The sequence below is a fragment of the Adiantum capillus-veneris genome, chromosome 22 (assembly GCF_014529385.1).
Source record: "Adiantum capillus-veneris isolate H3 chromosome 22, ASM1452938v2, whole genome shotgun sequence".
Classification (NCBI taxonomy): Eukaryota; Viridiplantae; Streptophyta; class Polypodiopsida; order Polypodiales; family Pteridaceae; genus Adiantum; species Adiantum capillus-veneris.
Genome location: NC_140952.1, coordinates 33,988,967 through 34,013,976, shown reverse-complemented (window position 1 = coordinate 34,013,976; position 25,010 = coordinate 33,988,967). Strand labels below are relative to the sequence as shown.

Genomic DNA, 25,010 nt, shown 5'->3' with positions numbered 1-25,010 from the left:
TTGAATCACTCTCCAGCTTTAAGGTCCATGAAAAACATATGTACAAATGAACCACCTTTTTAATTATTCTGTAGAGTGCATGGGGTGTACAACGGGAACTGTACACAGAGGACTGTCAAGCAGTGGCCAAGAAGATTCATCTTGAAAATGTATGCTAGGTACTCTACTCCATTGCACACTCTCAAGAGATTGTGCATCAGCCATGCAATATAAACATGGATTTGCCACAGATGCACCGTGTGTTATGTTGTACATGCACTTAAGAGTCTTTAAGTCACCTGCCATGTGCCATAACTTTGTAGTCACCAAATCCTTCCACTGAAATCACACCTCCGTTTCTTTGGTCTCACTGATGATAGAAGGAATTTGGGTTTGACTAAAAACCCAATGAAGGATTTCAAAATTTTCTTTATCGACCTGTATGTAAAAAAAGGAACATAAAACCAAGAACCATACATGCAATATTTTTGTTATTATAGATTGAAACAAGTGTACCTCAAATGAACCTAGCATTAGAATATTATTTTCAAACTGCACGCTGAAATATCCTGGGTCCTCTTTGGTTATTGATGGATCCAAAGCTCTTGTTTATCAAGGTAATGGTGAGACTCTCTAGCTTCCTGTTCTTCAAGACCTTGCACTCATTGAGCTTCAAAGCAAACTTGAGAACCCCATTGTACTCATCTCAACTCATCTCAAAGAAGTGAACTACATACCTTTGCATTCAAGATCAGCAACAAAGAGGTTGTTATGCTCATTATGTTGTACCTCTCTCCCCCCCTTTCCTATGAATGTTGCTTCAATATGAAATGGTGATCCAAGTTTCTCAAACATGTCATCATTTACATGTCAACGTGAAGCCTTTACATGTGATGGCTTTGGAATCAATGATCATCTCTGTAATTTATTTTGAGACTTTTTACCTAATGCTTTGAAGAGAGCCATGTATCCCATCTGCGAGATGCAGCTCTCATCAAGTATTTCTTGTACTTCCATTGGCTCCAGCTGATTCTCCTTCATGAAGGAGGTAAGGAGCCTTCCTTTTAATATATTAAATTTCTTCTAAGTTATCATCTCTTCAACTACATGTTTTGGAACTAGACGATTGTAATGCACACCGGCATTGGAACCTACTCTAGCACTGGAACCTACTCCATTCGAATTTGGATGTAGCAAAGTCCTGCAAAGAAAGCACCATGCGTCATTATCAATAATAAGAAAGTGTAAAGCATATATATGATACAAAATCAGAACCAAACTGCAAGTTACCTTAAAGCTCGTATTCATTTTTTCATGCCGCCATTACCAATCTTCATATTCTCTATGTTACATAGATCTCGTTTTCTTTTTCGACTCCCAAGCACGGTGTGTCTTTCACATGAAAACTTGTGATCTTCTTCTCAAGGCTTTGGATTGTCTCTCTGTTTGATGAAATCTTTTGAGTACATAGTTCATTAAGTTTATTCAGATGCATGTCCTCTATCGCTTGGAGGTTTGTTTGCTTTTCCACATTCAATCCTAGCATTTCCAAATGTTCAAGGTATCCAAGTAGCACATCCTTGCCATAGCCTGTGAAATGTAAAAGGTTAGTGATATTAGCAAAGGGAGGTGGCGCATTTGTTGTAAGATCCTTTGGGTAAATAGACCCATCGATCCACAAATTTAAATGATGTTCGTTATTTGTCCTTCTAAGTTCTTTCTCCTGTTGGGATAAGAAAGACTCCTTCCTATGTTTCTGCAATGGTGTGTATGCTTGCAATACATCAACGTGAAGATGATGTGTGTTCTTTCTTCGGGTAAGTGTTGAAGATGAAGGGGTTGGGGATTGCAAGTTCAAATTGATGCTGTCATAAAAAAAAGAAGTGTTTTCCATTCCTATTACTAACGATATATCTCAAGTTTTGGTAGCGAAGGCATGGAAGCTCACGTTTGAAATCAATGTAGTCCCATGTTTAGAGTTGATAGTGTTCCTATAACTTATGTTTTTTGAGGGAACGCTTGTAAATTGGTGTTTCAAATCATTAGTCATACTGTTATTTAGATTCTTGACAAAGAAAAAAGGACAAGAAAAGAAGACGGCGGCTACCAAACAATGAATGTCATTTTGGTTGTTTGTGGTGCAAAAAAGCGTCACCTAAAATACACTATCTAACATTTTCATTTTCTCTCTCTAAGATGACGTGAAACTTCTTACAGGGCCCAAAAGTCAGTCCAAAGTTCTCCTAATGGACACTTGTGCCTTTTTGGAGTGATGTGTGAACAAGGCCTTAGAGCCTGAAATATGGCTATGAGGCCACATGAATGTGGTATCACGGGCTTGAAATGGATTTTATTGAAACAAATATACTCAAAGGATTTGCATATAGCAAGGCAGTGCTTGATGACAAGTGTCTCCAACAAACGATAGGCATATAGGCTCCAGTGAGGGGCAAAGGCCAGTCAAGTGTGGGTGAGCATCATGGGCCAAACGATGATGAGGGCCACGGACCAACATCATGCTGCGCATCCACATGGTTATGGCATGCAGGATCATTTGGTTGATGACAAGCATCCAACCGATGAACAACGCACGAGTGATGTCGTGCGAGAGGTGGCCATTTGACTATGAGGCTAGTGGGAGGTGCAAGTGATGTTGAGGATGTAGGTAAAAGGAAACTTGTAGGGCAGCGGATAGTGAGTGGTGTTGTTTAGAAGGTTTTCAATAAGCTTTGAAGAGACTTGTTGGCTTTAAGGCCACACAGGGGGCACATGCGTGCACACACACACACTTAATCAAGATTAATGAGCCAAAATTTATCAAGTACAAAGCACATGAAAATCAATCAAGACTCCATTGCTTGATGCTTGGGCTAAATGGGGCATGGATACACTCGTTCAAAAGATTTGACGGGTGCTTCTCATGCACATAGAGGTATTATGCAAACAAATCAATCCCAATGGAGGAAAAAAAATTCACACAACATAATACTCATTTTAACACGGGTAGAGGCCGTATAGATAGGCCCAAAGACCAATGCAAGAGATAATAAGAGTTGAATAGAAATTAGCTTAAAGAATTATCAATCAACTTAGTGCTTGGATAGAGAGAGAGAGAGAGAGAGAGAGAGAGAGAGAGAGAGCTAAGTTCCATTATACGTTATACGAGATACGTATAAGGCGCCATATACAGATTAACTATACATTACCTCATATTATATGAACGTTTTGTACAGTGCCACGACAGCAAAAACGAGCAACCGTATATTTTCCTAGTTTTTTTATCGAAAACAACTTCGATAAAAAATCTTACAAAATACTTGTACAAAGTAATTTTCGATCAAAGAATACACTAATATTAAAAAAACTATATATAGCGGCAACGCACCTTGTTGAGATCATTATTTATCAAAAAATGTATTCTATGTCAAAAAGTGAGAAAAAAGATTGAAAAAATGTAATGATTCAAAAATCATTTGAAATCTAGGATAGTTTAAAATTACATTTGTTTAAAATCAATTTAGTTTGTTATTAAAATTTGATTGAATTTTTTTTTAAAGAGTCAAATTGTGTAAGCTTTGTATGTTGTGTAGAGCTCAAACTCTCACTCATACAAGGTGTTTATTTTCTAGAAGTCACTTGCTATGTGCTTAGTTTATTGACATGTGGAAGTGAGTTAGTGATATATTTTAGAGGTTTCCGTTGTGTGCAAAGTGTACTCTCACATGAGGTAATCAATCTATGAAATATAATAGAATAGAGGTCAGTTTTATTTAGGTCTGTTCAATTTTAACATGCAGATGTTTTCTCACCTCAAAGTGAACATAAGTAGTATAAGTTTTTTTGTCCTCTGTAGAGCCATCACGTAACTATGCTCTCACTAGAATTAAAATTTTGGAATCCCATGGCCAAATACATTGATATTTAATTATCTTTATTTGGATTGCTATGTCTACTGTACTATGTGATCATACACGTGCAACAACTATAGATAGATAAGCATTCAAAGATCTATCGTGGAGTGTGAGAAATTCATGTTCGCACCTCAGATAGATATGAAGAATCGTCAAGGTTTACAACAATTAAGCCTCATGTTATAATGAGAATCAATTGTAAGACTTGATTAATATTATCGCTTATAATAATGTGTGAGAACCGTAAGCTTACACTTTAGATAAATCGATCTAGTGCAACCTGATGATGAGATTTATTTGTATTGTTTTTAATGAGTGATTAAGATTATCGATTATCGATTATCGTAATGTGTGAAATTCAAAAGCTTGCACTTTAAATAAATCGATGTAGTGCAATGTGAGCATTGTGATTGAAATGTTTTGTTTTTAATTGATGAAGTTATTTTGCATTTTAAAAGGTAATTTGATTGACATGAGTTTGTACATGAAGAACGATAAGACTATCATTGCTTAATGTTAATTAATAATGTAGTGTGAGTTTAATTGATAATGTGGAGAAACTTTGATCACTAGATTGATTGATAGAGCATTGCTTGTGTAGTTTGTTGCTTTGAATTGTTTTTACCTCAAAATTGACAATTGGATTTGTTGTTGCTATAAGATTAAATTCATCTACCAGCATGGTGAAACGACACGAGGGAAGTTATGTCCATGAGCTGCATATAAAAAAGAATACATCTCGGAGTGTAAGGCTCCATCAAGAGATATCCATGCTAGATTGCCAAAGTACGCTCGCATAACAAAGAAAATTATTGCAGCTAAATAGAAAAGTGTTGCTACTAAACAAGTTGCAACGAATGTTGAAATGTCTGCTGCCAATGAGGAGATGTAGCATGTGTCTATGCAAGTAAATGATCACACTCCCCAGTCAACTCCTCTTCATGGAAATGCTTCAATGTCAGCAACAACATATCCTAGCAGAACTAAAGTTAGTAAAGCATCATCCAATGGATAGACTCTATATGAAGCATTAGATAAGCAATCATTGCTTGAGTTGCACTTGAAATGGACACAAGCTTTTGTGGTGTACGCTATACCATCCAATGCTATGCACAATCCCATATTTCAAGATTCTTTAATGAGCACAACCAGAAAAGGGTTTGTGCTCCCTGATTAAAATAAGATGCGCATAGAGTATCTAGATAAAGTGAAAAACAGTGTTGAAGCCATCCTCAAGGGCACGGTGGTAGACTTTGTTCCTGCATATGGTTGCACTATAGCATTGGATGGATGGACCAACTGTTGGAAGAAACCGCTAATCAATGTGATGCTTATCAACCCTAGAGGGTCCATGTTCGTAGAAGCAATTGACACCTCTTTGAAAGAGAAGACCAGTGATTATCTAGCAAGGATATACGAGTGCGCCATAGCAAGGGCACAGGTGGGCCAAAGAATGTGATTGGAATCGTCATAGATAACACATCCAATTACAAGGCTGCAGGGAGGGCTATCCAAGCTAAGTATCTAGAGATGACTTAGAGTGCCATGTGCAATGCATACTCTTAATTTTGTTAAAAGACATTGGTAAAACGGCCATCATTAAAAAAAATGCTACTGGATACAAACCATGTGGTGAAATTTATTAGAGAGCATCAATTTTTGTATGCTCTTTTTTGAACAAAATCACCCAATAAAACTTTATACATATTTTGTGCGACAAGGTTTGCAACTGCATACTATGTTCTTGCCACCTTGCAAGAAGTAAAGCCTGCTTTGATTGAAAGAGTAGCTGATAGACGATGGGATGCATGGTTCAACAAGTATCCTAGCTACAAGGAGGCAGCTACAAGATGTTCACAGCTTGTGAACTCATCAATATTTTGGCGCAATGTAGAGAGGCTTGTCACTCTAGCTAAACTATTTTTAGAATTTTTGCAAACAGTTGACAAAGAATTTTTCGTCTTTGGTCGAGTTATTGGTATATGTAAGAGGCATTATGCAACGAAAGAGAGCATGTTGGCTTTGGTGCAAAGGACAAATTTGCCATAATCACAGCTACCAACAAGCGATGGGTGCAGTTTTACACGCCGTTGCATGGTGCTGCATTTGTATTGGATCCCAAATTCCAAATGCATGAACAATCGTCCAACAAAGAAGTCATGAACAACTTCAAAACAATATGCTCTCAACTGTTTGGACATGAGGATGGAAAACTGCTTTACATCAGCGAGTTGATTATGCTAATAGAACTGGTATGCCATTGGACACATAAGTGTGTCTCTATAGTGGAAGGATTAGGTCTCCCCAATCTTAGATAAATAAAAATTCTCTCAAAACATATTAAGTGCATAAGTGAAGGGTTAGGAAATGAAAAGACAAATGAAGGTGGAAAGTCAAAAGACAAATGAAGATGGAAAGTCAAAAGACCTTTTGTGTCCATATAAATAGGTGTTTCTCTGCTCTTTCAATTTTTCTTTAATGATTTCTATTAATTTCTCTTTACTCTCTCTCTCTCTCTCTCTCTCTCTCTCTCTCTCTCTCTCTATTGTATTCATCTTTCTTAGGTAATATTGTTGCAAATCTATGTACTTCGTCATTGCCTGTCGTTACATTACATAGATTAACACATCCTTTTTCTTGTTTTTGAGTGGAATTTTTGAATTAGGAGCACCTTTTAACTTTTTTGAAGCCATTAGGAATACCTTTTAATTAAAAACCATGGTGGGGAGAATGTGGAGCTACAACACATTGCAGTAAGGGTTTTATATGTTGCAGCATCAAGTGGAAGCTTTAAGAGAAATTGGTCGACATTCGACTTTATATATACCAAGAAACACTGCAACAAGACGAGCACAAAAGCACTACGATGTCTTCCAAACCCATGAAGCTATAGTTACAAAAGTTGGCAAAGAGATGATGATGTGGAATGGGAGATAGCTTCAAAGTGCTTTGATCTGAAGTACATGATATGGTTGGTGTATTTGATGTAGACAAAGATGTGTGACTTAAGTCCTAGAAGTTTTGCCTAGTGTGATGACTTGAAAATTATGAAAGATAGACATGCTATACTACTTGACGTTCACCTCTCTCTCTCTCTCTCTCTCTCTCTCTCTCTCTCTCTCTCTCTCTCTCTCTCTCTCTCTTTGCAATAAGAGTCATAATTACAATTAGATACAATATAATTTTGAATTGAGAATACAAAAAAGGGATAGCTCAGGGAATAAATGAAACTCTATGATTACAAAAATTGTAGTATTTTGCATTGGCTTCTTGAGAAAATAGATAGGGGTAAAGTGAGTGAGGTGCTCAAGCCAAAGATTATGTTAGCTCGTTGAGTAGTTCATCTATGTTGAGCTCAATACTTGTAGGCTCATGAGATGGGTCTGCAAGTCCTTGTTGTTGCAAAGGACCAACCTGTTCTGGTAGTGGTCCAAACAATGATGCATATTGTTGTAGCTTGGCTTGGGCCTCTGATATCTCTATCTCAAGCTCAAGGATTCTACCATGCAAAATGTCAGGTGTCTCTCCTTGGCTTACAAGATCCTACGCATGGCTCTCTAATGCAATGAGTGTCTCTAGTTCTTCGAGAAGTATAACTATAGGACGTTTGCGTGCAAGCTTTGGGTTATTGGCACTACTTGCTACCACTTTCTTTACAATTCGACCATGCTCAATGCCAGAATTCTTTGGGTGGGATGACTAATCTACCCGCCTCCCAAGGATATTGTAAACATAGCACTATTGTAAAAAGTAGAGTGCCATTTATACTATCTCTCCAGTCGTATGAATCTTTGTAGCAATACTCGTGCTAGCCCTTTGTGCTATAAATCTAATAGCTTATTGAACCTAATTCCTTTTCATTATCATTGATTCAAAATAGTTGCTGACACACAAAGTGGTTTGGACATAGCTTCGTGCACTCTTTGAGGCTGAGAGGCTTGCCTTGCAACCCCAAAGATGGCAATGGGTATTTGACAAATTTAGAAGTAAACTCTTTCTATGGCAAGACTTTCAAACTAGTTTTTCTGCTAGGATGTTTGTGTTAAATCATTATATTCTTCCTTCTTTGATTTATTTTCTTTTGTGTTGGAGACCAACTAAATGTCAAATGAAGCAAGTAGTATCCATCTCAAGGAGATTTCTTTGGGGAGGAAACATAGATAATTTCAAAAGTCAGCAAGCTATCTTGGAAAATATGTTGCTACCATATAAAACCAGAGGTGGTCGGGTGATCTTAAACATCGAAAGACAATCCATCAAGATGGCAATGAAGTGGGTCAAAAGATCACTTTCCTCGAGGACTACTCGTCTTTTCTTATGCAAAGACACATTAACAAAAAAAGGACTACAAAACTTGGATCAACCTAGTGATGTGAAGCCTGATTAGTTCCCCTGCAGGTATTAAGACAACATGCTCTACTCTTTTTGCTAATCTTTGGCAAGCATGGTTGAACCTAGGAAATAATGGGACATTCCTGTCTCCATTTACTAAAACTTGGAGTTTCTCCTTCAAGACTCAATATGGTTTGGACACATCCTAAGAAACAAGAAGCAAAACTAGGAGGCTGATATCATATGTTGGAAGTATTTGTATCATAATGGGAATGGGATCACAGCTGATCAGACCTAGACTAACTTTAACATTACTTATGGTTGTTTGGGTGTATTTTGGTGCAGAATACATTATTTGACATAGTACTTAGCCAGGAAAGGAAATCAAAAGTGAGGAGAAATCTCACTGTCTACACTAGCCTCCTAAACCCTATCAGAATTTCTCAAAATCCCCCCCCCCCGCAAAAAAAAAAAAAAAAAAAAAAAAAACTTTTTAAATGAGGTTCTAAAAAAGAAACCTAACACTAGATGGGGGGCCAATGTGATAAGTTAAGAAGGGTAGATTAGGGCAATGGAATGCTTGGAGAGGTCAGTGTAGAGCTTGAGAGAGAGAGACAATTTCACCATAAAGTAGATGCAAAGTAGGTTGATTATTGCACACAAAAGAGATTACAAAGAGTTTCTTATATGCTAGCTTGTTAGATGCACCTTGCCTATTTTACATTCTACGCACACACAAGTTACTTGCTTACACAAACCTCTTGCCTTCATAAAGGTACAAACATGCTCCACATGCCACTTCTAGACTAGGGGGCTTTTCTATGGGTGTGAGGTGCGAAAAAATCCACAACCCCAACAACCCTTCCCTTGTGGGTTTGTAGTGTAGCACTCACACAGAACATCCTCAACTCAAAACACAGTAGTGGTAGGTACACAATTTTGCCTCCCCTTGACATAGAGGGTGTAGGTACACAAACCTCCCCTGGAAAAAAGTAGGGTATGGAACACAAAATCCCCCAAACACAAGGCGAGATCACATGAATCCTCCCCTACAACAAAAATGAGGGTAATGAGAGATCATACACAAACTGAGTTCTTTCATAATATATCGCTGGTGGTGAAGACAACCCCGAGGTGACCTTTGTTTTTATGTTTTCATCATCCTCATCGGAGTCATCTGAGTTGTCACAAGAAGCCATGTCAATTTTACATTTTCCCTTGTCTTTGTAGTGATTGTTGTTGCTTGAAGTTCTTGGTGGCTTGGATGTATATCTGCAATATTGTGTAGAGTGTTTGTTTTGTCCACAATTCTTACACGGGTTGATAGAAAAACAATCTTTAGAGAGGTGGTTGTCTCTACCACAATGTGTACACTTGAGGTTCTTTTCTAATATACCTTTTTTTGAAGAACGTACAATGTAAGCTCCTCCATTTGTGATGTTGTTGGTGCCTTTTATCTTCTTTTCAAAATCTTGTGAAGAGATAATAACATCCTTAAGAGAGATTATGGGATCCTTTTCCTTAAGTACAGTCAAAATTTTTCCATACATTTCATCTGGAAGTGATTTTAGAAGCACCGCTACTTGATCATCTCCATCTACAACACAGTGGATGTAGATGAGCTATGTGAATATTCTCTCAAGTCGGTTGACTAATGATGCAATATCTTTATTAGGTTCCATGCTTAGGCTATAGAGTTCCATTTTTCGAAAAGAAATTGAGTGTTTGGCTTTAGCCCCAAAATGTTTCTCTGAGATATTCCTAGCATCAATTGCAAAGGTGCAAGAATCTAAGAAGTGCACATAGTTGTTATCTAGATATGTTAGTAGAATGCTAGGTGCTTGCTCATTTCATGTTTGATGATGTGCTTGTGAAACGTGTGTTTCTAGTCTGTCACCCTGTTCAAGTGGCTTGATGAGAGACCATAGGGTTTTCTTCATAATATATCCCTTGATCTTTCTCTGCCATGTGTGAACACCTTGCCTCTTAAATTTTCCGATTCCCTTCTCTCCCATTGTGGTGTGTCCCTTGTGTACAGTGAGAGGAAGGTCTTACCAAAGTGGTTGGGAAATGTCTAGTCCTTGTGCGCAAATTTACATCAGAATGTGAAGGAAGCATACATTTCTTATATAAAGGATGTGAAAATTGAGATGGATGAGGAGGGATATAGATTTTATTAAAAATAAGTGCACTTGTGGGAAGAGGACTTTGGAGATTGGAGACTTTTGAAGCCTTTTCTGGGAACAAGATTTTGTATATTGATGAGGTTGCACCCATGCTTCGTGGGAATAGAGTCTAAGACAATGAGTACATAACAAAAGGTAAGAGGTATGCATAATAGCAATGGTGGAATCTAGCCAACAAAGAAGCAGCAGCAAGTCAAGTCAGTAAGTCGGTAGGGTGGTTGTAGACGGTGAGCTGCAGTGCATCGAGGCACTGATTGCAACTAGGTTAGTGCAAAGGGAGCTATAGGGATTGAGAAATGGTTTGGATGATGCAGCAGCTTGGTAAGTGACACAACTGTGTGGAAATTCTAGATTTAACAAATAGCAGAGAGGGAGCGGGTGGGTGCAAAGCAGACTTGCTGCAAAGTACGTTCAAGCACCTTAGACGACGAGTTTGAGTTTGAGAAGTGGCCTGATCTTCATCTTTAGCAAATGGATCTCTTTATTTTTTGCCTTTTCTATTTAAAGTTATTCCAAGGGGCAACAAGCACACAAACTCAAGCAACTTAAACAAGCTCTTAGTTTTTTTTTTTTAATGGAATCAAGCAAAAATTTAGCCGAAAAATAAATTGCACAAAAAATATATCACAATGCGATATACATTCCAAACAACCCCAACTAGACCAAGAAGAGTAGGAACTTGTGAGATCCCCAACCCACCAATACCAAGATCGGGATGGGATCCTTGACACGTCTCTAGGTCTGATAAAAATCAGAGTCTCTAAGCAAGGAATAGACCTTTACCATTGACAATGGCCTGGGTCTATAGCCATAGAAGAAGACCTAGTCCTGTCTCGCAGCAGAAACGGGACAACGTATTAAAAGTCCAAAAAACTATTTCGGCCCTATAACTTCCACAAATTGGGCTAAGGTATCCTCAACCAACGCTTTTTTCCCCCTAACATATGTGAGTGCATAGCCGCTGGTGGACTCCTCTTCCAAGTGGAGAAGTTTCTAGACGCTTCCAGTGCGCAGGAATGGATAGTTACCTGACTAATCAGGTCCACCCATCCATGATTGACAACCTTAGTCAATCCCCACTTACCACCCTGCACTCACATGTGACTCTTTTGTTTTTCTAATTACTACCACATTGTTTTAACATTTAAAATAATGGTTTCTTTTAACTTTTCATCACAGTGATTCCTTCAACCAAATATTAAGCACACTATTGAAAAGAATTTTTTTAGCAAACAGACATCTTTAAACTTAAGACAGGGTATTGTCAATCAAAACATTGCCCATAATAACCATGACCAGTACTCTTCTTGTCTCAAGACCACCTAAGGGCGAAAAAACAGCACCCATTCCTTATTCATAATCCGAAGTGGATAAACCCCCACCCAAGGTTCCGGGTGCCCATATACCAAACCAGTTGCCCATACAATCGGGCGGCTCCCCTAGGATAAAAAACGGTATCCTAACTTATGTAGAAACATCAAGACATGACACGGAGTAGAAACTCAACATTCATGGGGGTAATCGACTTATCCGCGACTAGAAAGCCATCATTATCATTAAAATATGCCAAGGAGTCAGAGGTGTCTTGAGACAAGCTGTCTTAAAGATGATCAATCATATCTTTCCTAATTCAATCAGTTTTAACTCAAACAATTCTTTCCTACATTATAAACAATGCACGTTGGAAGTTACCTTCCGTTTTTGTTCAATTATTCCTTTTCTGATTCTTACTCACTCCTTACGTATACAATGCTAACTTATAAAAGAACTTAAACTATTTAAAGACTTAATTAAATAATGGGAAACCCACCTGGGATTGATCGGCCATCTGTTGCTGCGGCTGGTGCTTGGAGACTCTCTTCCGTAGGCTTACTACTAGGCCTAGTTTCATCATCGTACGACGCTCTAGTTCTTTTTAGAGCTCTACCCTCCTCATGAGATGTAGGATTGGATTGGGTCCTTTTAGGTGCCATAACTTCTTATCATTAAAGGACGTCTAATCATTAGGTAAATAATTTAAAATCTAAACTTAACCTTTGTATTCATCCAAGGTTAAATTTATAGTCTTAATTGGTAAATTCTTGACCTAGTAATTTCTTATTTATCTATAAAGGCATGATAACCTTTTACACAGCTTTCCTAAGGGTTTTCTAAGCTCTCCTAAGCTTGGAATCTACTTATTTTGAGCTTAATGTTTATTCTATTTATTTTCTCTCAAAGATTTCATTTCCTCAACTTCATATTATAGATTTACACTCACTATAAATTTTCTAAAAACTTTTGACTGCAAGGTCTATTTATTTTTATTAATCTTTTTGTAAAAATAGGACTTTTGGTCAATTATAATCTCCTAAACTCACTAATTAACTATGGTATAATTATCACAAGTAAATAAGGTTATTTTTTACCTCTAGTAATTATTGGGTAATTATATACATTCATTTACTAATTTTCTTTTCTCGGTTTATACACAAAATTGGTTACTTTTAGTAAAAATAAGTATCTAAACTAATTATCTGAGGTTAGAATACTTATCACGGATTTCTCAAGATGTATTTTTCCTCTGATAATTATATCAAAGGTTTTTGGATTAATTTGCCATTTTTTCTCTTTTATTTTCCTTTAAAAACAGTGTTTTTCTATTGAGATAATTAGTTAAACTAATTATCTAAAGATAACATATTTATCACAAGTTTTTTAAGATGTGTTTACCTCTTATAATTATTTCAAAGCTTTTTGAATTATTTTACTATTTTTCTCTTTTTATTTTTCCATAAAAACAATGTTTTTCTATTGAGATAATTAGTTAAACTAATTATCTGAAATTAAGATAATTATCATAGGTTTTTTAAAACTAGAATGGTAACAGGACACTTTTATGTCCTTGGACACTTTTGTGTCCTGTTAAGTGACCATTTTGCTTGAATTATTTGAAGAGTATGAAAATGAATTTCTAGGTGCTATATATCCACAAAGTTGCCTTATGAGCTAAAAAAAACCTAGCATTTTTTTTGGAGTATCAATCTCACCATTAACCTTACTCTTGCACAACATTTCTGAACCTAAACTGTGTGAAAAAACGGGTCCTGTTTTTGGCTTTTTTTCAATTTTTGGCAACTATACCACTCTAAACTTCATGTTTGTGAGGTTTATATGGCTAGAGGTTAGGCCTTCATAGTTCTCAACATGTTTTGATGCTTGTAGGGAGAGCTAAGTGTTAAAATTGAAAGTTATGACCAATTTACAAGAATTGTATAATCCTGTTTTTTGGTCAAAATTAGCACTTTTATGATTTTTTTTGTGGCTTTCTTGATATCCAAATTCAATTTTGATTGTGTAAGTATAATTTATAACATAAAGCTAATCATCTTTGAGTTTTGGGGGACATAATATGCTATATAGCATAGTATATGATGATGGTTGAGTTTTTTGATTGCTGAAGAATACGATACATTTTAGAGTAGCAAGTATAACTTTCTCAATATTGCTAGTTTCTTAGGCCAATTGTGTGTAGTTTGTAGGTAGTAACCATATCTAATCATAGACTACAAACTTGGCTAGATATTGAGTAGTTTCTATGGGTTTCTAGAGGTCATAATGCTAAACCCAGTTTTTTCATCTTTGCTGTATTTAGCACTTTATCATTGCCCCCAAGGTTCCAATTGTAAGAGATCCATTATTCTTTTGACATGCTCCATGGCTCCTTTTGAATCCAAAGGCCCAAAGGGAACTAAGAAAACATGTATATAGTATCTGTATTGAGCGTGACTATAGAAACTTTGATAATAGGTCCGCAGAATGGCAAAAATGCAACTTTTTTGTACCTATTTTTTTTGCCCAAAAAACAATTAGTGAGGTAAAAGCAACCATATGTTTTGGTCACCAACCCATTGAAGTTAGCGGGGCATTTTATCTCATGTCCTACAAAAATCCCCACTCTTATTTATATGCAATCAACCATAAGAAATTGCTGTTTTGGGCAAAATGCACTGGTCCATCAACTTTGGAGGCTTGTATTGACCAAGGGATGAGAAAAATTACAAGTTTCTCATTTTTTCCATATGTAGTAGTTATTGAAATATAAGCTCATGAAAGGATTTTTCAAAATGAGTGGATTTACTATGGTTTTGGAATTTTTTCCCAAAACCCTGAAAGGACACTTTTATGTCCTGTTAGGTTACCATTCTAGTGTTAAGATAGTTTTACCTCTAATAATTATGTCAAAGCTTTTTGGATTAGTTTACTATTTCCCCCTTTTTATTTTTCCTTGAAAATAGTGTTTTTCTGTTGAGATAATTAGTTAAACTGATTATCTGAAATTAAGATAATTATCACAATTTTTATAAGATGTATTTTTCCTCTAATAATTACCTCAAAGCTTTTTGGATTAGTTTTCTATTTTTCCCCTTCTATTTTTCCTTAAAAACAATGTAATTCTGCTGACATAATTAGTTAAACTAATTATTTGAGGGTACAATAATTATCCCGAGTTTTTAAAGATGTATTTTACCTCTCATAATTATTTCAAAGCATTTTGGATTAGTTTGCTGTTTTTCCTCTTTTATTTTCCCTTAAAAACAGTGTAATTATATTGAGATAATTAGTTAAACTAATTTTTTGAGGAAAAGATAATTATCATGGGTTTATTTAAATGTGTTTTTCTCTGATAATTATCTCAAAGCATTTTGGATTAGTTTGCAAATTTTCCCCTTTTATTTTCCCTTAAAAATAGTGTAATTCTCTTGAGATAATTAGTTAAACTAATTATCTAAGGGTAAGATAATTTCACGAGTTTATTAAGATGTGTTTTACCTCGAATAATTATCTCAAAGCTTTTTGGATTAATTTGATCATTTCTCCCTTTACTTTTCTCTTTAAAACAGTGTAATTCTGCTTAAATAATTATAAAAATTACTCAAAAAATTAAAAGATAATTTTGTAAACATAGTGATAGTCTAACACAGCTTTGATAATTATCTCATCTTAATCTAAATTTAATTAGCATAAATATCATTCATTTATGATTAAAATGAGTAATTTCACTCCTAATATAATATAATAATTAATTAGCTTAGTGTCCCTAAGCTTAATCTCAATAATCAACCGAGTATTTTGAATTAGGAGAGAATTTTAGAGTATACATAGGTTTAATCTTCAATTAATTAAGAAAAATATAAATAGGTTAACATAGTTTTACTAATTAAAAAAGGTTAGTGCTAATTACCGTTGATTAACCAACTAGAGCTTTGCTCTCTAGTGATTTTTGCGTAGAGGTCCCTCTAGATGAGAGAGAATTTACAAAAGCTCCGAGTCTGTTTGAAATTGTGAAGCAAGGGGTCCTATTTATAGGTCTCTGGCACTCACAAGCTCTCATAGGCTGAAAAAAGCAGTTGCTTGTAGCTCAAGCAGCCCCCAGGCTCAAGATGGCACCCCCTGCTACTAATTCTGTCTTGGGCAGGTTCATTAGTGCCCCACACAGCCCCCCCAGCTTTTAGAATCTATTTCTGCTATTTTTCCTGACTTTTAATGATTAAACTTGGAAATATCTACAATTTCTAGAACCTTAGGATAAAAACTCTTTAGCAATAATAATTACTGAAACCATTCAATTTTACTTAACTAATAAAATTCATAGTGTAGCCTTTCAGAGCCCGTAACTTTTCCAGATTTTATCGAAATTCGGTTCTGAAAAATTCTAACCCTAGTAAAGCTCTGGTTACGGTTCCAAAAATACTAATATTTTCCATAATTGGATCATTCTACAGTGTTTTCTCAATAGCCAAGTTAATTTGATCGATTTTTTACAATTTCTAAGGTTTCAGAAACTGGAAACCTTACAGAACTAATACAAGAACATACTCAAAGCTTGAATAATTAAGAATTAATGCCTTATTTTTTGAGAGTTATGAAATGTTGTGGATTATGGTTAAAAACATCATTTATAATGAGTAGCTAGTCTAGTTGCAGAAGCCAGGGTGCGATGGAACTTCCATATTGTAAATACAAAGCCATTTGACCCATTGAAGTGTATTTTAGGTTTAACCTATGGTAGCCTTGAGTATATAAGGTACCTAGCTCATTTTGTAAGAAGAACTTTATGATAATCAAAGTTGTGAGCTGACGGCGACTATGTGTGAGAGAGAAATAGAGCTTTGTCTTGATGCAACTCCCTGCTTGCTCATCGCATTAGAGATTCTATTACAGCATTGTGATAGGCTCAAAGAGAGCTACGCATTAACGCCAAGCATTCCACACGGAACGGAGCACGCGCACTAACGCATCTACAAGCTATTTGTGGCTGTAAGTGTATCAAACGATGTCTCTTTTTTGCCTACAAGTAGTTGTTAGAACCGTGGTGACATACGCTACCCATAGGTACTCATAGATTTTAGTTTTGGGCACTTTCAAAAATTTGCTCTGTCTTCTTATGCGTTTTTCGTAGATGGGTCTAGACTGAGGGTGTTGAGTGTAGAGGCTTTGGGACATGTGTATCCTAGTGAGGGGATGGTGTTCCTTAAGTTTCGTATGATTCTGGTATGATTTGGTGAGTTTCCTTCCGTTTGTGTGCATGTGGGTTGGGTGGTGTAGTTGAGAGCAGTGAGATTCTTGATTGTGGTTTAGTTTGCCTTCCAAAGTGTTGTATATGTGGGATGGTCTCACTCTGACAAGCTAAAGAGATTGCCTTTGTGCACCTATAGTGTCATATGTGTCCTTGATTGACATTATGTTGATCTAGGTAGTGCTGCATGCACTTTATAGGTGGTGTGCTTTGCTCCTACAACATTGGCGCCGTTGTCCGGGACACAAGGACTTAAGTAAGTGATCCTGCTTAATGGTTGGTTGCTTTAGTTTCAACTAAAGAGAGCATTTTTCTTAAGTGGATCTGGAATAGGTTATTCCGAGATGATCAAGTAGACACCCAAGAAGGGTATGTCTTGCCGAGGGTATGTGACTAGATAGATTTAGTTAGGATTTGAAGTATTAGTTGTAGAATATAGTGGTTGCTGGTGGTTGAGTGATTTGTGAGGTGATAAAAGCGTTTGCTAGTCCGTGTGTGGCAGTGAATCCTTTTTCTACTCATAAATGCAAAACCTCATATGATACGTATAAGTAGCTTTAGGTAAGTGACGTGATTTTGACCTAGAGCTATTTCACTGGATTATTTGCTGAAGTGCTTGTTTGCATTCACAATCATTGAAAAGTCTGCTTTTGAGAAAAAAATGCAATAAACAAGTTTCTGTTGACATTTTTGCATGACCGGTTGGTGTTGAGCATGTAAGAGGGCATGTGGAAGAGGTCTGCATAGAAAAATTGCAATCTCAAAATCGACATCATATGCGTATGATATCTCAAGAGGCATCTGAAGACCAAATTTGAAAAATTTGACTGCACCAGAGTGTTTAGAAGGGGGGTTTTACCCTAGGTTTGCACTGAGACTAGCGTTTTGACCAACTTTTGACACCCAAATGAAAAAAGACAGTGTTAAAAACGAAATAAAAGAGAAACTTGTAATTTTGAGCATACTTTTGCATGAAAATTAGTAAAAGTGCTTAAAAACTAGTGTTGGAAACTTGTGGATGCTTGTGAATGAATATACGCATATGATGTCTGAAGGGTAATTCTGGCAGCCGAAATAAACTTTTGACAATGTACCCATCTTCTGCAAGTTGTGTTGAACATGTACACCAAATATCATGTCAATCGGGCATATAGATTGAGCATTGAGGGGTTTTACTCTTATGAGGGATTTCCTTGACAAAAGTGGTGATTATGGGCAATTTTGATGTCCAAAATTTGTTGTGAGTACATAATGAGTATCTAGATACCAAGGGGCACCTGGGGTAGAAATAGAAGTAAATTCTGACCACCTAGACAACATACACGTATGATATCCTAGAGGCCAAATCTGAGGTCAAAACACACATTTGCGTGCACCTTTGTGATCTAGAGCATTTAGGCAGCATATAGACCAAATTCCATTGAATTTGAAGCATTTTGGGACTTGTAAAGGTCATAAAACGGATCTAGGCAAAGTGAATGCTTGAATTGATCATAACTTGCACAAAAAGTATTGGATTTCAATTTTGAAAGTTGTTGCAAATTGCTAGTGTAGTGAGGAACCTATGGAGTGAGTTTCACCTCATTCTGACTAGTTAGACATCATACATGCATGATGTCTAAAGGACAATTTCAGGAAACAAAATTGACATCAGAGAATACTAGGGTGTTTAGCACCACAAGACAAGCTTATAGACCAAGTTTCATCCAATTATGAGCACATAGACATCAAATGCGTATGATGTCTCAGGTCAAATTCTGAAGCTCTAATTGCACTTCTGACCACATAGGAGTTTTGTAAATGATTTGTTAAGCTTGTTTGCAAAATTTCATCTTATTTGCATACATTTTTTTAAATTTAAGGAGATCTTTTGCAGATCCAAGAAGCTAAAAGTAAAAAGGTAGTGATTTTGAGCAATTTTGGACCACATAGGAGTTTTGTAAATGATTTGTTAAGCTTGTTTGCAAAATTTCATCTTATTTGCACACATTTCTTTAAATTTAAGGAGATCTTTTGCAGATCCAAGAAGGTAAAGGTGAAAAGGTAGTGATTTTGAGCAATTTTGACATTCAAAATGTGATCACATATTCTTGTTGTATGCATCAAGAAGTACTCTAAATAGAAGCAGAAGTGAGATCTGAGCCAAAGCATATGATGTCTTGGAGGCCAACAAATATGGGTCAAATCAAACATTTGAGTATACCATAGTATTTTAAACCATAAAAGAAGTCCCTAGCCAAGGTTTCATTGCATTTGGAGCACATTTGGGCTAATATGTGCGACAAGACAAAAATTGGGCAAGGTTTATGCTTGTATTTATTATAACTCGCACAAAAAGTGTTCAAATTGAATTCTAGAAGTTGTTGCTGAGAGTTTCTTGAGTGATAAGGAGTCTCTGGAATAAAGTCACTTCATTTTGCCACAAAAAACATCGTAACGTATGATGTCTCAAGTGCCAAATTAGAGGTCAAAACTTACATCTGAGATCATAGAAGTGTTTGCCATCACAAGATAGTCCTAGAGACCAAGTTTCATTCAATTTGGATCACTTTTGGCTTAGTTAGCCTCCCAGGGTGGTTGCAAGCAACTAGACAGAAAAAGGAGTCTGTAGAATAAAAGTCACTTCATTTTGCCACAAAAAACATCGTACACGTATGATGTCTCAAGTGCCAAATTAGAGATCAAAACTTACATTTGAGCTCACAGAAGTGTTTGCCATCACAAGATAGTCCTAGAGACCAAGTTTCATCAAATTTGGATCACTTTTGGCTTAGTTAACCTCCCAAGGTGGTTGCAAGAAACTAGACAGAAAAAAGAGTGATAGACCTGTCTAAAAGTATCAGAATCCCAAATTGAGACTTGGAGCGGTTAGAGTACATCAAGGAGAGTCTACAGTTAAAGTTTGGAGCAATTCTAAGTCAGGAGACATCATACGCGTATGAAGTCTCCAGGCACAGATTGAGGCCAGAGAGGAACTTTCACTAGTCAAAGGCCTTCCTTTTGCCCATAGAATCCCAAATATCATTCCAAAACAAAACATTGACACCTGTAAGTGGACCAAAGCAAGAATCCAGTGTTGAGACTCTGAAATTTCCAAAATTGACCTACAAAAAGATTGAATACGATAGAAAACTGTTTTGGCCATAAATTGAGCTCCCTATATAGGATTCAAAAACTTTTTCTATCAAAACAAAGCTCAAGAGTAGCTCTATGACAATCAATGTGACCCTATGAACAATAACAAAAGACCCTTGAGTCATTCATTGTTGGTCAATGTCCGAAAAAACGGCGTTTAAGGCCTCAAAATTCATCCGGAATTTGGGGGTGTCTAAAAGTGACAATTTGAGAGAATTGTGAGGAAACGGTCATGGTGTTGGACATAGTTTTGACTTTTTCCTAACCCACGCACTTGAAAACGTTGGAATAATTCTTCTTACATCAAGCTAGAGTTGTTAAGCCCAGGGATCATCTCTTCTTTAGATTCAAGCTCAGCTTACATAAGCTCCAGGATCCTATTGGTAGAGGAGCATCCGCCCATAATGGATCTTCCAAACTTGCAGTAGATAGAGACCCATTTTGTTGAGAGATTTTGGATGACAGATTGGTAAACAAGAAATACTTCAGAGATAAAGATCTTAACCCTAGAAGATGACGCGGCTACATGGTTCGACTCAGTAAAAAGACACAATTTTGAGACTCTAGACGAGCTATTTGAAGAATTCATCGAAGAATTCTCCCAGAAAGGCATAGCTCACAATACAGTCTCACAAATTCACAGATTCAATCAAAAAGAGGATGAATCAGTGCACAAGCTGGCATTATGGGTCAAAAGATATGTCAAATTCTATCCCAAAACAAAAATACCTATGCAGGCACGATTAATGATGATCTTTATCTAGGGAATGAGACATATGGATTTTCAGAAGGATCTATGTATGGTAAGGAGCTTGACGCTCAAGAAATTCATCAAGGAAGCTCTTTATGGGGTGGATAATTGTGAGGAATATAAAGAAAAGGATTGTAAGAATCAAGATGATGACACATCCTCTCAGCAGAGTGATTCACAAATGACTAAGTCCATTGCAAAACCAACGTCACCTATCAATAAAGAAAAGTTTATCAATGAAATGTCAGGAGGTTACCTTCTCTTGTAAAGTTTGATTCGGGGAGCTTAAATCATGTGCGAAATTGAGAGAAAGTGGACAAACCATATGACAGAAGAGTGTTACTATAGCATGGAATATTTTGGGGATATGTATGTACAACCTGTTCAAGTAGCACCTCCTCCACCTAGATACGTTACGAGGAATGTGTCAGGTCCAGTAGGAGTCGCAAGGCCACAGCCTGGTCTTAGGACAACAACCTCAGCCTGGTCTTATAGACATGAGATATACACCGATGATGAAAGCATCTAATAAACAAGTGCTAGAACCAACTACAATACATTATAACCACCAAAGTAGGTATTGCGCTTCAAAAAGATAGAAGATGAGAGAAACACATGGAGTGGTGAGGCCGGTACAACCTCTATCTCCTTCGCTTTAACCTGAAGAAAGAATGTATGAGATGGACGAAAGGACATTGTGGTTCATTGTGAATAGAGGCTTAGCTAAGTTAGAGCCTATTTACAGCCAAGAGGAAATGCAAAAAGAATATCCTCGATCAGAGATAGATTGTCACAAATGCTGTGACAACCACTCGGTCAAACAACTCCATATGGAGATTACACAAGTAAATGCATCATGTCTTGACTGTGGTTTCATTCACTTGATCCTTGGCTATCCAAAAAACCCAAACCGAGTCATAAAGATTCACAAAAAATGTCTCAAGAAGTTGATGAGAATCCAGAGACAGAGGTGATGGAAACTGATGCGAGTCCAGAGACTGGTGAACCAAAGACCGATGCATCTGCTAAAAAACCAAGAGCAAACGAAATAGTTGGAAGGCTAGAAAGGCTAGGATGAAATTATGTGGGGAATGAGAACCTTAAAAAAAAACAAGACGTGTATGATATCCTAGAGGCCAGATATGAGATCAAAAGACACATTGGAGTGCACCCTTGTGATCTAGAGCATTTAGGAAGCCTATAGACCAAATTCCATTGAAATTGCCTGATGCGTGGAAGATTCATAATGCGTTTCACGTGAGTCTTCTAAGGCCCTGCGTGGGTGATGTGCCAGAAGATATGCCAGATAAGGATCAGCCAGAAGTTGAGGAACTTGATGAGATCCTAGTACTTGAGCAAGTTTTGGCACATAAGGACAAAAAAGTTAAAGGACAAGTTGCAAGACGCTATTTGGTGAAGTTCAAGAACTATCCGCCTATGGATGCAAAGTGGATGGAAGAGCATGCTGTCAGAGTCACCAAATGTATTGCAGCTTTACCTTGAAGCCTTTGGGTTACAGCCTATACTTATGCCCCAACCCAACGTGTGCAAAGGAGGGGTAATGATAGAGCTAGTACATCAAATGTACGTATGAATTTAGTGTAATAGATGGAAATGACAAAAGTATGAAGGCCTCATTAAGTCATTTGTATCTATGTGTTATGACCTTTCTTGCGAATATATGTGATGATAAAAGAGTGTTAATAGCACAAGATCATCAGTGGCGTGTATTTATGGTATGCAATCGAGGACGTTTGCGATTTCAAGAGGGGGGTATGTCACGGGGACGTGGCAACTGTTAACTATGTCACGAGGACGTGGCAACTGCTAACTTTAGTTGTTGGTTTCTTTCCAAGGGGTTTTGTTTTATTTTTGAGACCCTCTTTTTGAAGTAGCAAACAATCGACATTGTATGGCCAATGTGAACGGTAGTTTCACCCGCAGATGGGTAATGGTCGGGACTCGGCACTGGAATTCGTAAGGTAAGAGGATGTCTAGGCTCAGAGCAAGATCATATAGGTCCCCCCGTCGCACTTAGCAAGTTGGTGGATACTAGGAAGTGAACTCAATAAAGGCCTAAAGTCAAGGTGTGACTACCAACAAAACGTATCCGACAGTTGGGCCACATTGCACTTTTGGATGCGGTCCCAATGAGGATAGATGGTCGGATGACCACAGGGAGCCCAACGGAATCATTTCCTAAAATTTAGGGAACTGCTATTTTGAGCCACGAAATGTGTTCGCGTCATTACCTCCGGTATGACTAGGGGAACACTTTACAACTTTGCCCCGCGAAGTCAACTGGGCGCCCAGTCGGGGGATTTTTAAGCGACGAACCCGAAACAGGAAAATGCTTGTAAATGCACCAAGTGGCAAAATTTCATGTACTTGCCTCTTCCAGAAAAATGGGCGCTGAATTTTTAAGCTGGGAAGAGCCTCCTTTTGCATTTTGTCACAAGTTAAGAGCTATGGAGTGCTTCCTTTCCCCCTTATGTCCAGTGGGGTGCTAGGAGTGATGCCTTGCACGCTACGCACTGCTCTCTCTCTCTCCCCTACGAGCAGTATGTTATGCCCCACTAGTGGGCTTTTCATTTGACCAATGTACAGTTATGTGGGTTCATGCGCGATTGCCGAGGCAAGAGCCTCTTGCACAAGTATTGGATTAGCTAGCGGCTAATCCCCCGCAGATACAAGTGAATTCGGAAAGGTTTCACGTGGGAAACCTCGTCCGATTCAAAGGGCAAGTAGCCCTACGGGTGCGGGAGCTCGAGATCCTGCTACAGATGCGATCGGCACGCGAAACGGAGCCCAAAACAGGTAATTACAGCCTGCTGTGTATTTTTGCAAGTTTAGGGTTTCGGCCCTAAACGGACCCTAATACCCCCAAGAGGTTCGGGGACGCAAGGGGACCGCTATACAGGTGAACTGACGCATTTTCGGGGCAAAAAACAGAGAATTCAGTGCAGATTCTCGCCAGGTTTTGCAAAGTGTCCGTATGCGTCGGGAAAGTCACCTATTGCGTGGGGATACTGATTGTGAAGTGTCCTAGTACAGTTATGCTGCCAAAATCGGGCCAGAACAGGTGTTTCTTAGCCTAGGTTGTGCGGGGCAGCTTGTAGGAGATCACAGGTTTTATTCCCTCTGTTAAAGAATAAGGAAATACCGAAAGGGGCGCCAATTTTGGGGCCTACAGGTTGTTGGCGTCTTCTCGGAGCATTCTAGCTCCCGAGCCGTGTGTATACTTAGGTGTTAATCCCCACTACAGGTTACCTTTGCAAAGTACTCTGTGTGTGTCTAAAGTAAAGCATTTCGTGTGAAAGCCAACGCCTACCGCCCTTAGGCCGGTTTCAGTTCCTCTTCATAGGACAGAGAGGAAATTCCGCATGTTCGCCCTGCCAAAAAGTGGTCAAATTAGGGCTGATTTTTTGCTGCGTTTTTTGGGTTTGCAAGTATGAACCAAGATGAGATAGGGAGAGGTCTCATGGTGGTAGATTGGCCACTAGATCTCCTGAGGGAGTGATGTGGGTTTGCCAAGTGGCACGCTGCTCATTGATTCTATGAGGCGATTGCTTGGATTCTTTGACGCATTGGTAAATCATCTTGAAATTTGAGCTTACTTGGTTGTGGGTAGTACGCTACAATGTTGTGGAATTATGCTCGTTTGTAGAGGCAAGAGCATCTTGAAAAGTTAAAAAAGTTAAGGGACAAGTTGCTAGATTCTATTTGGTGAAGTTCAAGAACCATCCACCTATGGATGCAAAGTGGATGGAAGAGCATGAACTATCAGAGTCACCAAATGTATTGCAGCTTTAGCTTGAGGCCTTTGGGGATACATGCGATGATAAAAGGGATACCTTTCACAGTCTTTCTTGCGGATACATGCGATGATAAAAGGGTGCTTACCACACAAGATCATCTATGGCATGTATTTATGATATGCAATCGAGGACGTTTGTGATTTCAAGAGGGGGGGTAAGTTGCAAATGGTCCAACATTGTATGGCCAATGTGAACGGTAGTTTCACCCGCAGACGAGAAGTTGGTTGGCACAGGAACTTGTAAAGTAAAAGGATATCTAGGCTCAGTTCAAGATCATGTAGGTCCCCCGTCACACTTAGCAAGTTGGTGGATACTAGGAAGTGAGCTCAATAAAGGCAT

General features: G+C 37.8%; 1 protein-coding gene across 2 annotated transcripts in view; it reads right to left on the bottom strand.

Annotated features, from left to right (window-relative positions):
• Positions 1 to 680: 680 nt before the first annotated feature.
• The window catches only part of LOC147429139 (uncharacterized), a 271,770-nt gene continuing 247,440 nt past the window's right edge, over positions 681 to 25,010 (bottom strand). The window contains exons 8-9 of one of the 2 annotated variants that reach the window (XR_015185826.1): positions 1,270 to 1,569; positions 681 to 1,180 (exon numbers count right to left, since the gene is read on the bottom strand). Coding sequence is in view for 1 of the 2 variants with exons in the window: in XM_086495403.1 (XP_086351529.1) it covers positions 19,989 to 20,013 (25 nt within the window). In the remaining variant the exon portion in view is untranslated. Of the gene's footprint in view, positions 1,181 to 1,269; positions 1,570 to 19,610; positions 20,014 to 25,010 lie in introns of those variants that run through there. The other variant, XM_086495403.1, reaches the window with a different exon arrangement.